At 40.7% G+C, this 17859-nt stretch overlaps 1 protein-coding gene across 3 annotated transcripts in view; it reads right to left on the bottom strand.

The window, feature by feature from the left end:
- The window catches only part of LOC122804506 (synaptotagmin-like protein 2), a 3492381-nt gene that overhangs the window by 2468264 nt on the left and 1006258 nt on the right, over positions 1–17859 (bottom strand). For all 3 annotated transcript variants that reach the window (XM_044074423.1, XM_044074432.1, XM_044074438.1), the window contains one exon: positions 13498–13650. In XM_044074423.1, coding sequence (XP_043930358.1) covers positions 13498–13650 — 153 coding nt within the window. The remainder of the gene's footprint in view (positions 1–13497; positions 13651–17859) is intronic.

The following is a 17859-nucleotide window of genomic DNA, read 5'->3' as shown; positions in this document are numbered from 1 at the left end:
CAGGAAAACCTAGTCCCTCAGATTTGGAAAAAATCATATATCATTCCCTTGGACAAAGGTGGAAACTCCACCAACCACTCAAATTTCAGACCTATTGCCATCTTATCACCTATCTCTAGAATCCTGGAAAAGTGTGTTCACCAACAGCTCATAGCACATATAATTCAAGGATATCTCCCGACTCCTATCCAACATGGTTTCCACCCACACCATAGTACCTCTACTGCTCTACTGTCCTTCACTAACTCCATCTCCTCTCACCTTAATAACAAACTGGTACCTTCCCTCTTCCTGGACCTCCCTAAGGCTTTCAATACTGTTTCACATAACCTCTTGCTCTCTAAGCTTTCTGCCTTTAACCTCTCTACCAACACCCTTAACTGGTTTTCTTCTTATCTAACAGAGCTCAGTCGGTCAAATGGTTGTCAGCAACTTCTCCATTCCTACCCGTTCTCACTGGAGTTCGCCAAGGATCCATCCTGGGTCCCATACTATTCAATATCTTTAACAATCTCTTCCAATCCTGTCCCCACTTTAACGTATATAATATGCTGATGACTCCAAGATCATCTCCATCTCTGACAATCTAACCCACCTACATACCCTCACACAAGACATACTAAACTCTGTTGAAAGATGGCTCACTACTAACAAACTCCTTCTTAACCCAAACAAAACTAAACTACTTCTTTTCCTTCTCAAACCTCTCCAACACCTCAAATCTTCCTTCTTCATCTCATCCTTAAACAACACAACTATTCTGGAAGAGTCCCACACTAAACTTCTTGGCATACTCCTAGACAAACTAAAAATCGACACCCATATCAATAACTGCATCAAAAAGACCCACCAGAAACTTGGATAGCTATACAGAAACAAAAATTCCTTACACAAGAATCCAAAGCATCCCTTGCCCAAGCCTAACCCTATTTTCACCAGTCTACAAAAAAACCTCTAACAGACTTGAACTTACTTATCATAAAATCACCAAGCTTGCCACAAATCTCCCCTATCATGCACACCACTGCCTCACACTATAAAAACTAAACTGGCTAGAGCTCCATAACCAACTCCTTCTGCATCAACTTTATATGACACTCCATCTTGCTTCAACCCTTAGCTTGTCCCTCATTAACAACTCTTGTCTCTCCCTATGTCCCTAACCATGAACTCCGCAGCTCTGACCAACACCTACTCCAAGTGTCCAAACCTAATAAAACCGTAGGTGAAAGTCTTTATAGTCATGTAGTCTCAATCTTGGAATAAGCTTCCTCTCCCAATCAGATCTCTCCAAAATTCAAACAACTTGAAACTTATCCTAAAGGACTGTCTACACAATTCCTGGTACTGCCCCTGTCCTTTATTCCCTGTCCAGCCCTCTTCTCCCATCTAACCACTACCTCCATTTCCCTGTATCTTAGAGTCCCTTGCTAGTTAGCTTTCTACCTTCTTTCTCAGTAACCTATGCTAAGAGTTTAAGATTTTTTTGAGCATCCTACAACTGTAACCTATGTATCTCCTGCTCGGGTCTATATTAGATCACAGAGTGCTTAAAAAAGCGAATGGTGATGTAAGAGAAAGCTTACAATTTCGAACGGTCAGAACAGTGATTTTTTTCCTAGGGGAAAAAAAATCACTGTTCCAAAAACGAAAAAAAAAAAAAAACATACTCTAAACATTACATTAGGTGGGGGGCTTTGCCCCCCATACCCCCCTATTTAAATATAAAAACTCAGAGACCGCACTACAGTGCCTAAAACAGCAAAGTAATGAAGTGGCCAAGCAAATTCTTTCCCAGGGAAAGAATTTGCTTAAAAGCCGCTTCAATATTTTGCCGTTTCAGGCTTTTGAGTTCGGCCAAAATGCATTCGAAAGAATGCGTCTTCAGTCTTTTAATAGGGAACCTCCTGCTCTTACCCTGCCACCCCACTATTTTTCCAGGACTAGGCTCTGTGCTAAAAGTAGGTCCTACCTATCTTGTAGTCCTACCTTTTCCCTTTCCCTCTTTCTTCTACCATATAACTAGATTTGCACAGTGTTATTTTAAGGTTACTAAGGGCAGCTTGTACAAATGTTTTAGCACAATATATATATTTTTTGTATTCATTTTTGTATAGTGATGTTTGTTAATATTTCTCTTTATATCTTTATTCTCTCTCTTGTATACACCTGTTAATCACTTTTATAACTTACTGTAAACATTGTTTTCTGGAGCTTTTCTCCTTGGGTCTCTGCTGAAAAGGGCACCTGCCCAGCCAAATTAACCCAGTTAATGAATGGCAAATAAATAAACAAACAAATACAAAATTATGATATTCAATCCCTCAAAGTATACTAAAATTTACAAGAACTCTTTCTCCATAACTAGCCAAAACAGGACTCCTATAGAAATCGTATCCCATACAAAGCTACTAAGTGCCACTAGCGACGAAAAGCTTAAATTTGACATGCATCTCCAAACAAATATAAAGAAAACCCACAAAAAAACTAGGTTTACTCGACCATCACAACTGCTTCCTTATTCCCTCACTAAACATGCCCTTTCTACCACCTACCTCATACTCTCCCCTCTTGTATGGTACCCCCCTCCTTACTAATCTCCAGTCTGGTCTAAAGACTAAACTAGCTTCCTGCTATAACAAAATCTCAAAGTTGGCCACAGGTGCCAAATCCTCCACTCAACACTGTAATGCCCTATGCAAACTAAATTGGCTAGAATTACCCCATCATCTCTCCATCTAACTTTCTTATGCACATAAACTCATCTTTAAATCCTTTCTCTGCCCTTCCCTTGACTTCTCCCTCCAATTGCATCAACCTGACAGACTACTCAGATCAAACAATCAACACCTGCGCGAACTCCAGGCAAATTCCTTTTGTACTTCTATCTATCCTGACTCTGGAATTCCCTTCCTCCACAAATTTGTACCACCAACAACCACTCTACCCTTCAAACCTTGCTCCATTCCCACCTCTCATCCTTCTGGGAATGCTCCTGCTCTCACCCCTCCTGACTCTCCTCTACTTAACCATATCCTACCTATCTATCTTTAACTCTGATCCCTCTCCTCTACTTCTCCACACCCTACCTTCCTCTCTTTCAGTTTTCACAACTGATTCTCACTTTCTAGTTTCCTACATGATTTTCCACCTACGTCTATGCTCCTTACTTCTTCCATCTATACCTACACCTTCACTCTACCTATTAGTTATTAATTTCCCTCTTCTCTGTTTCTTGTTTCTTTTGTAATCTTTCTTGAGAAGTTCACTTGTGTAGACTATATATATATATATATATATATATATATATATATATACATATACATAGATAGATAGTACCTTTGATTGCCCTGTAAAATCATTTTATACTATTATTTCTTTTGTTAGTACATCTCTTATTTCACTGTATAATACAAATTGTATATAATTTGTAACATTTTGTTGGTGTGTTTGTCTACTTTATCACTTGTTTAACCTTGAGGGAGCTTTTCTCCCCAGGACTCAATTTGAAAACAGGCTCCTTCGGCCCAGTGGACTATCCTGGTAAACAAAGCTGTAAAATAAATAAAAAAAATAAAGTACTGATATGAGTGACTCATTTTCAATCTGTGATTTCTATAGTAATCCCATCAATAATATTCTTATGACTATATATTGTTTTTAACATGTACAGCATGTTATTATGACTGTTGTGTCTCTTCTTGATGGATGCATGTTATCTGGAGTGGTTTACTATGTACTGCTTGATATTCATGGATTATGTTTTGATTGTTTCTTCCTGAATGATGTATGTAAGTAATCTGTATGTAATCTGAAGCTTTTCTTCCCAGGCCTCCACTGAAAATGGACCTGTGTCCAGTCGGACTTTCCCGGTAAACAAAAGTAAAATAAATAAGTATGCAAGCAGTTTATTATTAGCCTGTTCTTTCAGAGTTACCCCATGACTAAAATGTGTGTGTGCAGAAACTGTTAGTGGTCATTATGGATCGGCAGTTCTGGTGACTCATTGATGAGCTGTTTAGATTTGTAGTATGAGTTAGCATTGCCTTGAGAATTGCAAGAGTAAATTTTTATGGCTGTGGCAAATTTGTCTTTAGTGTCTCAGTTCAGATAAGTTTTGTACTCATGGATTGTTGTGACTGATGTGGTGTTGTGGACACAAGATACTTACCAGTAGTGGTCTGATGCAAGAGGATTTCTTTTAAAATTTCTTAAACAGTTGCATTTTTCTCAGATTATAAAGTATAAGGCAGTTGTTACATTCCTTAGAACAGCTAATGGCCACAGTTGGGGAGACGACAACAATGTTGAGCCATGATGACAAAAGGCTGAGGGATTAGTGCTGTGTGTAGCACTGAGGGGTTAGAGGACAATAAATATATCAGACCTTTAAGATTCATAGATAAAATATTTAGAGTGATACTCTTAACATGCTTAGATGGTAGCTTTGTACAATATAGCCCAATTCTTTTACCATTAATGACATATTTAACAGTTTGTAGAGTTACAACTCATAGTAATATACAGTTCTCTTGCACACACATCATAGGTTAGATGTGTACTATGGTAATGACCAGTGAGTGATGCTTTTTTTTAGCCTAGCCATGCATCCCAAATCTCTGACAAGTACCGCTACCCTTAGTAAGTGAAAGCAGTGGCTTGGGAGACTAAACATTTACAAGCAGGGATCTGGGAGATGAACAATTAACAGGCTACCTAAACCCAGGGATGAATTTACTGTTCCTCATTCAATTGTCCAAGTTACACTTGAATTGGGTTAGGTAGGAATTGTGCTTCACATTGATGAGGAGGCTTTTCCAGAAAAGGGGTCATCATTGGGATACATACCTGTGTCTCAAGCAACACATATTTATATCATGGGCAAGGTGTAAGCTTTTATAATGGCTAATTCTGGTGCTGTTTATTTAGTGGATATGCAGGAGGTCCAGCAGTGATGTCTGATGATGCTTTGCATGCCAGGCATAGCTCTCCCTCAACAACCTATAGAAAATAGAATACAGGGTTGGGGCTTTGAGATGGTCTGCAGAGGACAGGATATTTATGTGCTGTATTCATTTAGTGAGGAACCTCTGTGAATGTTCCAGTTGTTGGGTGTGCCTGGTTAGGTAAGTACCAAACGGGGCACTGTACGCAATGATTGGGCTAATGAATTCTGAATACAGTGGAACAGTAACCTGGTTGGACCCGATGGCATGGTTTGTAAGTTGTACAACATAGAATGATTGCCTCACTGCCATAGACACAACATAGTCAATGGGTAGATTACCATCTCCCTTTATCCCAAAGTCCCTGAATATATGGATATTTTTGCAGACAAACTAGGCAAACTACCATCTGTGTACTCCATGAAGTTAGACGCAGATGTCAGTCCAGTTGTCAGACCAGCATGGAACGTCCCAGCAGCTATGCAGAACAGATTCAAAGCTGAGATAGGCAAAATGGTGCAGCTATGAGTAATTTGTCCAACAGAAGAACCTAATGAATGGGTATCCTCCAAGGTAGTAGCTCCTAAGAAAGGCACAGATATCAGAATATATATTCATCCAAGAGATAAGAACAAAGCATTAAAAAGGCCTCATCATCCAATGTGCACACTCGAAGAGGTTGCTGCCCTCATGCCAAACACCACCATTTTTTCAGTCCTAGATGCAAAGAGTTAATTTTTGCAAATTTTGCTTGACCAAAATTCTTCATTGTAAACTACATTCAGTACACCATTTGGAAGATATAGATTTCTGAGAATGCCATTTGGAATAAATTCTGCCAGTGAAGTCTTTCAGCGAGCAATGGAGCAAATTTTTTTCTGGCTATCCCTATGCTATTATAGTAGATGATATTCTAATAGGAGGCAATGGTGAAGCCAAACATGACAGAAACCTCAAGAAAGTTCTGGAAAGAGCATGTGATGTGACTCGAGCTGAATCCTGAGAAGTGCAAATTCAGGCTATGAGAAGTTGCTTATGTTGGTCACTTCTTTATCATTTCAGACTTATGACCAAATCCTTCCAAGCAAATGGCAATTCTCAAGATGCCAGCTCCAGACAATGTCTAAGCCCTACAACATTTCTTGGCATGGTTAACTATCTCAGAAAGTTCATTCTAGATTTAAACAAACTTACAGCACCGCTCAGAGAGCTGACATGCAAAGATGTAAAAGAGGATTTGATGTCCTGAAACAGAAAATCGCAAACCCACCAACTTTCAGCTACTATGATGTTCACAAACCAGTTACTCTTTCCTGTGATGCTTCTAAGTTTGGTCTAGGTGCAGTCATTCTTCAAGAGGGTAGAGACCAGTAGCCTATGCACTGAACTCTTACCCAAGCCGATTTGCAATATGGCCAAATTGATAAAGAACTTTTAGGCTTCTAGCAATTGTGTTTGCATGTTTGAAGTTCCAGGATTATATTTAAGGTCGGCCTATCCAGATCGAACCAACCTTTATTCACTATTTTGAGAAAGCCCATGCATACAGCTCTAGGTAGATTACAATGTATGATGCTCAAATTGCAAAAGTATAATTTCAATCTGGTCTACACAAAAGGCAAACTTCTTTATTTTGCTGATACTTTATCCAGATTGCCCAGAAAAAAAAAAAGCAGAACAGCATAACAATGAACAAGTTGATTTTGAGGTCACGGAAGTGAGAATTTTTTCTTCCACACATCTTGATGAGCTCAGAACTCACACAGCTACAGATCCAATTCTGCAGAAGGTAAACCTGTATCAGCTGAAGATGGTCTTCAAAGCAGTCTTGTATAGCAGAAGTGCAACCTTATTTTCCATACAGAGATGAGATTTTTGTCAATGGCATCATCATGAAAGGACCTGAAGTGATTGTTCTAAAATCCTTTCAACAAGAATATATTCAGATTTTGCATTGTGGCCACCCAGGAAACTATTCTACCAAAAGAAGGGCGAGAGGTCTAGTATTTTGGCCTTCTACGTCAAATAGTATAAAGCCACATCAATAGAAAGAACCACTTCAGTTAAGCCAAATTCCTGAACTTCCTTGGCTGGCAGTAGCCACAGCTATCTGAGTGGAATGGTTAACATTACCTGGTGTTAGGAGACTCTTATTCAAATTGGTTTGAGATTGATCTACTTCCCAACTGAACTTCCAATACTGTCATTACTAAGCTAAAGAGACATTTTTCTGTCCATGGTAGTCCACACAATTATTTCTGACAATGGTGCACAGTTTACAAGTCAGCAGTTCCAGAAATTTGAAGAACAGTGGGACTTTGTTCATGTTACAAGTAGTATACCCTCAGTCAAATGGCTTGGCTGAACATGCAGTTCAAAGTGTAAAACAGCTGTTTGAGAAATCCAGACATGACAATACTGATGTTTTTCTAAACTTGTTAAATTATCACCCTTACTTGCTGCACTTTGTAGACTTGGAGAAAGCATATGACAGGGTGCCTAGAGAAGAGTTGTGGTATTATATGAGGAAGTGGAAGTCGGGAGTGGCAGAGAAGTATGTAAGAGTGGTACAGGATATGTACAAGGGTAGTGTGACAGTGGTGAGGACTGCAGTGGGAGTGACAAATCCGTTTAAGGTGGAGGTGGGATTACATCAAGGATCATCTCTGAGTCCTTTCTTATTTGCAGTGGTGATGGACAGGTTGACAGATGAGATCAGACAGGAGGCCCCGTGGACTATGATGTTTGCAGATGACATTGTGATCTGCAGTGAGTAGGAATCAGGTTGAGGAAACTCTGGAGAGGTGGAGATATGCTCTAGAGAGCAAAGGAATGAAGGTCAGCAGGGCTAAGACAGAATATATGTGTGTAAATGAGAGGGAGGGTAGAGGAATGGTGATGATGCAGGGAGTAGAGTTGGTAAAGGTGGACGAGTTTAAGTACTTGGGATCAACAGTTCAGAGTAATGGTGAATGTGGAAGAGAGGTGAAGAAGAGAGTACAGGCAGGGTGGAATGGGTGGAGAAGAGTGTCAGGAGTGATTTGTGACAGACGAGTACCAGTAAGAGTGAAAGGGAAGGTCTACAAGAGGGTAGTGAGACCAGCTATGTTAGATGGGTTGAAGACAGTGGCACTGACAAAAGGGCAGGAATCAGAGCTGGATGTGGCAGAGTTAAAAGGGCAGGAGTCAGAGCTGGATGTGGCAGAGTTAAAGATGTTAAGATTTGCACTCGGTGTGACTAGGATGGATAGGATTACGAATCAGTATATTAGAGGGTCAGCTCATGTTGGACAGTTTGGAGACAAAGCTAGAGAGACGAGATTGCATTGGTTTGGACATGTGCTGAGGAGGGATGATGGGTATATTGGGAAAAAGATGCTAAGGATGGAGCTGCCAGGTAAGAGGAAAAGAGGAAGGCCTAAGATAAGGTTTATGGACGTGGTGAGAGAGGACATGCAGGTGGTTGGTGTGACAGAGCAAGATGCAGAGGATAGGAAGAAATGGAAAGAGATGATCCGCTGTGGTGACCCCTAACATTAAAAGCCAAAAGATGATGATGTTAAATCTCAGAAACATTCCTCATAATCATCTTGGTTCACCTGTCCTAAGACTTATGTCGAGACAAACCAGAACCATACTACGAATCAGCAGTAATTTGTTGGTTCCATGTGCTAACAACAACAAAGCAGTAACAGCCCAACTGTTAAACAAGCATTTGTCCCAGAAGTCTTAATATGATAAAACCAGCAAACCGCTCCCTTTTTTACAAAAAGGGGAGATTGTGAGGATGCAGACATCAAAAGGTTTTGATCGCATTGGATTTGTGAAACGTTTGTGTCAAGACCAGAGTACGTACATTCTAGAATCACAAGGAATGGAATTCAGATGAAATCGGAAGCATTTCTTATGAGTTTCCAAATCAGTGTTACAGTATCTTGCCTGTGACAAAAACTCTAATTCTCAGAGGGACTTCTCCAAATTTCCTGTTCCAGAGAACAACCAGTCAACAATCCCTGTTCCTGAGAAAATCCCGGAGAGTTCTCAAGCAGAACATTCCTCAGTGACTGTCCCTGTTGCTAAACCCAGTCCTAACTATTATGTTACAAGATCAGGTCACATCTCAAAACCTAGTTCCAGATACACGGCAACCTGGACATGACTACTGTTTTTCTTTATTAGTGTCTGTATAATTGCATGCCTATTCAAATGTTGCTGTTTATATGAAACAGCTCAGTAAAGCAGGAGGATGTAGATCAGTATGTGTGATATACCTTTAAGAAACTTTCCAGTGAGCCAGCATGTGCAGCATGTGTGCATAAGTACTGAGCACGTGCAAGCAAGAGGACCATTTTGAGTGAGCAGCCAGTGTAAGAGCATGCAAGTATGTAGCCAGTCAGTGAGATAGTTTAAATTTAATGTTTTTGCTATCCATCCTGATGTATTTATACACAATGAACTACTTAAACACCCAATCCTCAGAAGTCTTCTAAATGCACACAACAGCGACAATCCTCAAATTTTCTACACCACCAAAAGTCTCAGCCAGGCAAAAACTGAAACCAAGAAAGAAAAACACCACATGATGAAAATTCAATAAAAAACAAAACTAATGATGAAATAAATTATCACTAGAAATGATGAAATAACAAATTTAATAAGAAGATTAAGTGCTTTTGTTCATCATTCGGGAACCATTGAGGAGTTCAATATTCTGATGAAGTGCCCAGTTGAAGAATGAAATCTACTTACTAAATTTATTTTATCATTCCTGGTAATACTTTATTTCTTCATTAGTTTGTTTTTTATTGAATTTTCATTTATTGGTTCCAGTTTTTGCCTGGCTGTGTCTTTTGGTGATGTAGTTTAATTTTTTTGGCTCTGCTTTTCCAACTGTGGATTCTTTATTAATCCTCAAATCTTCTTCTTCTGACATTGAGAAGCTACAAATTGAACTTACACTTGTTAATAGCTTGTGCAGAAACACACACTAAAACTTTAAAATGCAATATTGTCATAAACAATTCTTAACCCAGTTTAGTCTATAAACACTCCAATGCAAAATGAAGATGTTGTGGGATACCTTGGAACATAGGTAGATAAAACCCCCTCCTGTGATCATATTATGATACTGGTAAGGAAATCCTTTTTCTGGCACTGCTGATTGCAAAGGGTATATCCTAAATATCCAAAGTCGTCCTTTCCTCCCATCATACATTGCACTGATGATGCCCATTATTGAATGCAATGCTCATCTTTGGATGCATCTTACTAGACATAGCAGGCAGTTGGGGAGACTCCAGAGGTTCCTAACAAAAAGATCATAGGCTTAAAAGACCTGAGCATCCGTGACAGGCTAGAGGCTCTCTCCCTGTACTCAGTCCTGTAGACTCCTTAAGGCTGATATGTGCCATGCTTTTCAGGCAATTAGGAGTCTGGCAGTCCAAGACCTCTTATAGCTCCAGAAATGAAATACTAGGACCAGTTATCTGAACCTGCGTCAGCAAATATACAAATCATGGTGGAAAAACAGATTAATCATGCAATGACTAGCCCCTTCTCTGGAACAAACTTCCACACCAAATAAAGCAATGTGATGCACTATCTTTGTTTAAAAGGAACTGCTGCTGGAAAAAGGAAATAAAGTCTAAAGGTTGGTACTGTCAAGGCATAAATGGCCCATTTGCCTTGTAATTTATATTATTCTATGATCTTCTAAACAATATTCAAAATACAATCAATTTGTCTGAATGGATACAGAACTTGAATTTCCAAATGTGCAAATAGATCAGAAACCAACTACTGTGGTTACTACACTTGACAGCCTAAACAGCTCATTCTCAGCTATAAAGAAGGGACTCTCAGACATCTGTACACTATGCTGGGTGAGATACCTCTAGACATTGGTTCATAAAGGAAAATAATTACACGCATCATCACCTTTATACAGTTTTTCCAGTTAAAGCATCACTCAAAACTGGAAGAGTTAAACAACATTCCTATTAATGTTAGTGCCCATGTGATGAAGAGTCAAAGTGGGTCATCTAAGGAAACTAAGCCAAAGTATTGTCAGAACAATAACTGTATATAATTACCTGTTTTGGAAAACCTAAGGGACTGAAAATGTCTTCTATGAAGAGTTGAGTAATACTGAGCTATTTAGATATTCTTTGAGCATTATCATTGTTGCATTTAGTATAATCTAAGAATAAGTTTTACTGTATATACAATCAATATCGGTCTGATGCTACACAAATATTCTTCTTCTAAAGAAGAGTGCATGGAAAATATTGACTATTACTAAGTATGACTGCTGCCTTTTTTGGATGGCATGTCATCATTCTAAAGACACGCGCCTGGAGCGTTTCTCCCTGGGCCTCTGCTGAAAATGGGCTCTGTCCCAGTTGGACTTTCCAAGTATACAAATGTTAAATGTTTGTGTCTTTCGGCTTTTCCCGGTTAGGGGTTGCCACAGCGGAACTCCGGTCCGCTAATAATTGGCAGTTGATTTTTACGTACCGGCTTGCCGGGCCTGATGCACGACCCTCAATGAAGGTACACCCGTTCACGCATGTCTCCATGCAGAAGACGCTCTAGCTGAGAATCGAACCGGACAGTGTCTTACTGTGAGGTGACAATGCTACCGCAGCACCACCACCGTGGTCTAAAATAAACAAATGTTAAATAAATAAATAAAATAAAAATGTGACGGCCAGTATTCGGAATAAAGCTGTTCATGTTAATATAAGCTATGCCTTTGACTTGGTCATCATTGGTCTTGTTTTTAATCATCACAAAGGGGATTGACCATTAAGATCATCATACCCAAAAAAAAAAAAAAAACACTTGGTATACTGTACAGTTTTATTGGTGTCATTTACAGCTTTTGCTTTGTATGTAAAACAGCACACACATCTGTATAAAACATGGGGTATACAGCATGACCTCTTCTGGTGGTTACTAAACCTGTTCTGATAGCGCATGCCAATTAACTGAAATATAAATAAACTGGTAGAAGGTAGGTGGAGCACTTCTGTAAGGTCCACATTCTACAGGAGTTCCAATTGGAAAACCAGTATTAACTCCCTTTTTGGTGCTTTTTAATGTGAATTGCTGGAAAGTCACCTCCAATGCTTCACTCATAATATGAATTCCTTGCAATCCATATCCAGAAAACAAGCCTAATTGGTTATGATGAGTGAATTATCTTCTGCATTATTGCTAGAAGAGCTAAATAAAGGTAAATCCAAGGATAGCAACTAAGCATGCACTGCCGTTTCAAAGAAAGGCTGTCCATAAATCTAAAGGAATCTTTGCTGTAAAACCACTGTGCCAGAGTGTGAAACCTCAGGATGGTAAAAGTGCATATGTTTACAATATTCTGTAGCAGGAAATGTAAATATATCCAGTAAGATGAATTTAATTAATGGACTGATAATCCATTTCTGGTCTGCGAGGTCAAAATGTAACAATGAGTAATGCTATAATAACTAGCAGAGATTTTTTAAATACATTTCTCTCTCCATCGCACACACACAGACAGACACGCACACATACACTTGTTTTAGTTTAATTGTTGTATTGTAAATTGTAGAATAAATAATCATTACTATTCAAAAATGAGCAAACTGAATGGACAGCCGAAATCAAGCATATACCAACAGAAAGATGTCTGGCCACTGAAGTACCACTGACTAGCGATAGTTTATATTGGTATATGCATGGTAACAACCAGGGACAAAGCAAAAATATGAGGAAAATCAGGCATATACTACAAAATAAAATAAACAGAAACATACCTTATCTTGATAATTTTTGCACTGTCCCTTGTAAAATGTAATTTTTTTAACAGGAAAAACAAACAAAAAGTACTGGAGATACTTTTCTTCATTGCTTCTCTTACATTGCACTGAGGTATTGTGCAAGTGAGGGGATAAGTCCCATACATAAGCACAGTAAGTCAGTGAACCAAAGACAACACAGAAAAATGATGAAAGCACAGTTATATAAAGATGTTATTTATGAATGGTAACCAGTTTTATTCTTTAATGCCACTGTGATCAAACCACACTATCATCAGTGGGTAAATCCTAGGATACCCACAGCCAGTTGTCGGTTTTTGCTAAAATGAGAAAAAAAACTATTTATGCTCAAGTGGGGTCTAATAATCATATGAAATACTTGCTGGCAACATTTGTTACTATAAATGACCTCCATGTAGCAACTTTACTTCAAAATATGCCCTTCAAAACAAAACAAAAAAAATCTGCAGTTATGCAGTAAACTTGAATTTGGAAAAAAAAACACATATAAAGCAGTGATAAGTTTAAAGAAAAAAAATAATTTAAATTGGTGCAGCCAATAACTACATAAACATTTTTCTTGACTCTTTCCATGAACAGAGGTTAGTTCCTTCCATATGGTGAAACCAGGTAGCAGAAGCTGGGTTGTTTACTTTTATTACAGGAATCAACTGTTACTTGATAGCAAGGGAAATTTGACTTAAATATGTTGATCAAGTTTTCACTTCTAGATTTTACAACATTATTATTACCTGTCGGATGTTCTTCCAGTACGGAGTTATATTCTGAAGGATTCATTCTATCATGTTGTTCTTGGGAGTTAATTACTTGGCTGAATCTGTTCAAAGCATGTATATCATCTCTAACTTCTTGGCTGTTTCGTTTCACAAATGGTGTATCTTCATCTAAAAAAAAAATGTCATACAGAAAGTTAGAAGACATGAACATGAAAGGACTTTATGGCCCGTGTGTCATTTATAGAAGTATTTCAGTTACTGCAAAAAATTAGTACTTTTTGTGTACAGAAGTTCAGAAGGAAAAACAAACAGTTCTACCTCTTAGCACATTAAATCTGGACAAAGTCAAAAATAATGGCGGGACAAAGGCACAAAATCAGGGATAAATTTTAAATATTGTTCTTATCAACTTTGAAAGTTGCTTGAATAACAGATTTTGTATTAGCTTCCATTTTCTGAATGATGTGAAGTCTAAGTCAAATGCCTGTCTTTATTTAATTACTTCAGTCCTCAATGATTTGCCAGAAAACCACAAATTTTATGAGGAACAGATAAAATATGAGGAAACCAATCTGGGCATTTTTCAAAATTCTGTACTGTCAAAATGTACTATCACGTTCATTCTTAATGTTAACATTTTCATCTAGCAACAACCTAAAAGGGACAAAGGAAGAGGAACTGACTACAGAATAAGGTGGTTGCAGTCTGGGCTTAAATAGCCATTGCTTGAGCTCATGTTAGTCAGACTGGATGCCCAGGCCGTGCTAGTCAAGACAAATGACAGAATTATGTATAAAATCCTATCTGGCTAGGCTGGCAGACAGCTAGTTTTTCAAGTGACCCTTGAGAAATGCTGCTTGAGAGGGTCAAAGTCTATCTGAGTATACCTACTCCATTCCCTGTCTTGAGAGTCCATCTGCATTGGCATTGCTACTCCCACTGAGGTGCTGCACTGACATATATGCTTGCAACCCCAGGCCCCATCTTAGCAACTTGGCATTTTGCTGGCTGGCTCTGTTTAACCATGTTAGGGGGTTGTGATCTGTTATAACAGTGAATTTCCTTCTATACAGATAAGGCTGAAGTTTCTGCAATGCCCACACTATGGCTAGACATTCCTTTTCTACAGCTGCATAGCATTCTTCCCTGGGTTGGAGCCTATGACTGAGATAAACCACTGGGGCTCTTCTCTCTCTCTGAAGAAATCTAGCTAAGCACAGCCCCCCAATCCCATGGTTTGAAGCATCCACCTGCTCAACAAATTATTTGCTGTAATCTGGACTGGCTAACCCAGGGGGTCCTCCCAAAAGTTCTTTAAGCTTCTGGAATGCCTGGTCACATGCTAGGGTCCACACTACCTAACTGGCCTGTCCTTCCTTGTCAGGTCTGGGGGGGAGCAGCTATGGTACTATAACTGAGGACAAACTTTCTTTAGTACCTGGCAGTCTCTAAAAATGTCCTCACCTGCTTTTCGGTAACAGGTGCAGGCCATGCCTGAATGGCTTCCACTTTGGCCGGTTCTGTCCTTATCTTGCCACACTCCACTCTATGTCCTAGGTAGGAGACCTCTGCCATACACACCGGACATTTTGCTCAGCTTAATGATCAACCTTGCCCAGCACCTCCCTGACATGCTGAAAGTGCTCTGGTCAGGAATGGCTGTAAGATGGCAATATCATCTAGGTAAGCAAGGGCAAATCCCCCTGCTCCTGCTAGGATATCATCTACCAGCCTCTGGAAAGTCTCTGGGGCATTTCTTTATCCCAAAGGGCATCTCTGTCAACTCATACAAGCCAAAAGGAGTCACAAAGGCTGACTTCTCTCTAGCACTGGGAGTCAAGGGCACCTGCCAGTAACCCTTGGTAAGATCAATGGTTGTAAGATATTTAGCCCCACCCAGCTGTTCTACGGACTCATCTGTCCTAGGCATAGGGTAAGCATCTGACTCTGTGTGACTATTTAATTTCCTGTAGTCCACACAGAACCTGGTGCTGCCATCCTTCTTTGCCACCAGCACCACTGGGGAGGCCCAGGGACTGCTGGACTCTTGATTCACCCCTAGTTCCAACATCTCCTGTACCTCTTTCCCTCAGAGTCTGTTTGACTCTCTCAGGCACTCTATATGGGGCCTGCCAATAGGCCTTTGGGGTCTTGTATCCACCTGGTGCTGCACCAGGTGGGTGCACTCTGGTTTCCCAGTGAACAGGTCCCCAAATTCCTGAAACATTGCTTGGACTTCTCGAACATGGGTAGGAGATAGCTGCTGGGACACTGCTACCCCTTCTACTGAGGTGTCAGCCTGAGCCTCAATGAGTCTGATCAGTCCCCAGATCTTCCTCAGACTCCTCCTGTAATCCACTGCAAATGCTCAGCACAAGGGCCTCCCTATCATGGCAAGGTTTCATCATGTTAACATGGTACAATCTGTGCTCTTGCCTTCTGCCTTGCAGTTCCACCATGTAGTTAACATCACTTAACTTTCTTACCACCTTGTAGGGACCCTCCCAAGCTACTTGCAGCTTGCTGTGTCCGACAGGACTGAGAACCTTTACCTGCTGCCCCACAGCATACTCTCAAGCTCAAGCATTCCTGTCATACCACACCTTTTTCTGTTGTTGGGATTTTGCCAGGTTCTTCTGGGCCAAGTCCATGAGTTCCCTGAGCCTTGTCCTGAGGTTTAGAATGTATGCCACAACAGAATCCTTGTGAGACTCTCACTCACCTTCCCACTCATCTCAAATTAAATCTAGAGGTCCCCTCACCCTATGCCCATACAGCAACTCAAAGGGTGAAAAACCTGTGGATTCCTGGGGAACCTCTCTTGAAACAAACATATGGGGCAAATATTTGTCCCACTCCCTCAAACTAATCTGCAAATGCCTGTAGCATGGACTTGATTGTAGAGTTTAACCTCTCAACATGACCATTAGTCTGGGTATGGTAGGGGTGGTCTTCATGTGCTTCACCCCACAGGACTTCCACAGACAAGCCAGCAGGTCTGACATGAAATTGGCACCTCTGTCAGTCAGTACTTCTTTTGGGAAACCTACCCTGCTGAAAATCTCTAACAAAGCATTTGCCACCTTCTCTGCCACAATGGAGGACAAAGTCACTGCCTCAGGGAATTGTGTAGCATAATCCACTACCACTAGGATATACTTTTTCCCTGTAGAACTTGGGGTACTCAGAGGAACCACAATATCCATAGCTACCCTCTGAAATGGCTCCTCAATCACAGACAAAGGCATCAAAGGAGATCTCATCTTGTCTCCTGCCTTGCCTATCTTTTGGCACTGCTCACAGGTCCTGCAGTACCCTGTTACATCTCTGGAAATTCCAGGCCAATAGAAGTTCTGCATAATATGCCTCTTTGTACATTTTATGCCCATATGACCTGCAAAGGGCATATCATGGGCTATGGCTAGAAGTGCCAGATGGTAGGCTCTAGTTACTATCAACTACTGTACTCTCTCACCTTCTAGCCCTCCCTCAGGGGGTCCACTCTCTGTATAGCAACTCTTTGTCCCAGTATACAGATTCCCCCTTTACTTGAGAATCAGGTGCCTCCCTAGCTACCTGCCTCAGGCCTTGCAATGAGGGATGAGAGCTGAACCTGTCTCAACTCTCTCCTTTTAACCCTTCCCAGCTTCCCTTCCACAGGAAGTCTGGCATCCTCTGACAGTGCTGCCTCACTGTCAGCCTGGGTACTACTACTCACCTCTACCTTTGCAGTCACTCTGTCCAAGGGACCATCAGTACCCACAAGCAGCTGTGGCTCACCTTCAGTTTCACTGCTACAGAGTAGCTTCCTCCCTGAAGTAACCACCTCACCAGTCCTTTCTGCAAGTATGCAGTCTGCCTGGCTCTCCCACAGGCTACCAGACCCACATGCATGTCTCCTAGCCTGACCACATGTAACAGCATAAGTACATGGTACTGCCTTATCCAAATCCTTCCCTATCAGGACATATGCAGGATGGTATTTCGGTACCCCTATTGTCTCAAGACAACCTACTATTGGCATTTTGTCTTTTCCCACTTACTGGCTCTCTCACCTTTTGTTCCCCACCTTGCCTCCATGGACACCTGTATGCCACATGGCCCCACTGGTTGCATTCAAACCATTTAACCCTAGGCTCCTGGATGTGTACCTGGACTAGTGGCTTCCCGTGCTACTGGCAGATTCTGTTGGGGCAGTCTGTGCTGCCCACCATGGGTTCCTTTAGACCCATGAGCAGTACTGGGGGTCCCCTTTCTGTGCAGGGCTGCCCTGCTTGAAAGATATAGGTCTCCATTCTTCCCCAACTCATCTAAAGTAGTACATTGTCTATCGGCTAACCAGATCCTCATGTCCTCAGGCAAAGTGCTAAGGGCTTG

Source organism: Protopterus annectens, chromosome 1.part1 (assembly GCF_019279795.1).
Source record: "Protopterus annectens isolate FY-2018-M chromosome 1.part1, PAN1.0, whole genome shotgun sequence".
NCBI lineage: Eukaryota > Metazoa > Chordata > Ceratodontiformes > Protopteridae > Protopterus > Protopterus annectens.
Note: the sequence above shows the minus strand (reverse complement) of the source record. Positions and strands in the feature narration are given on the sequence as shown.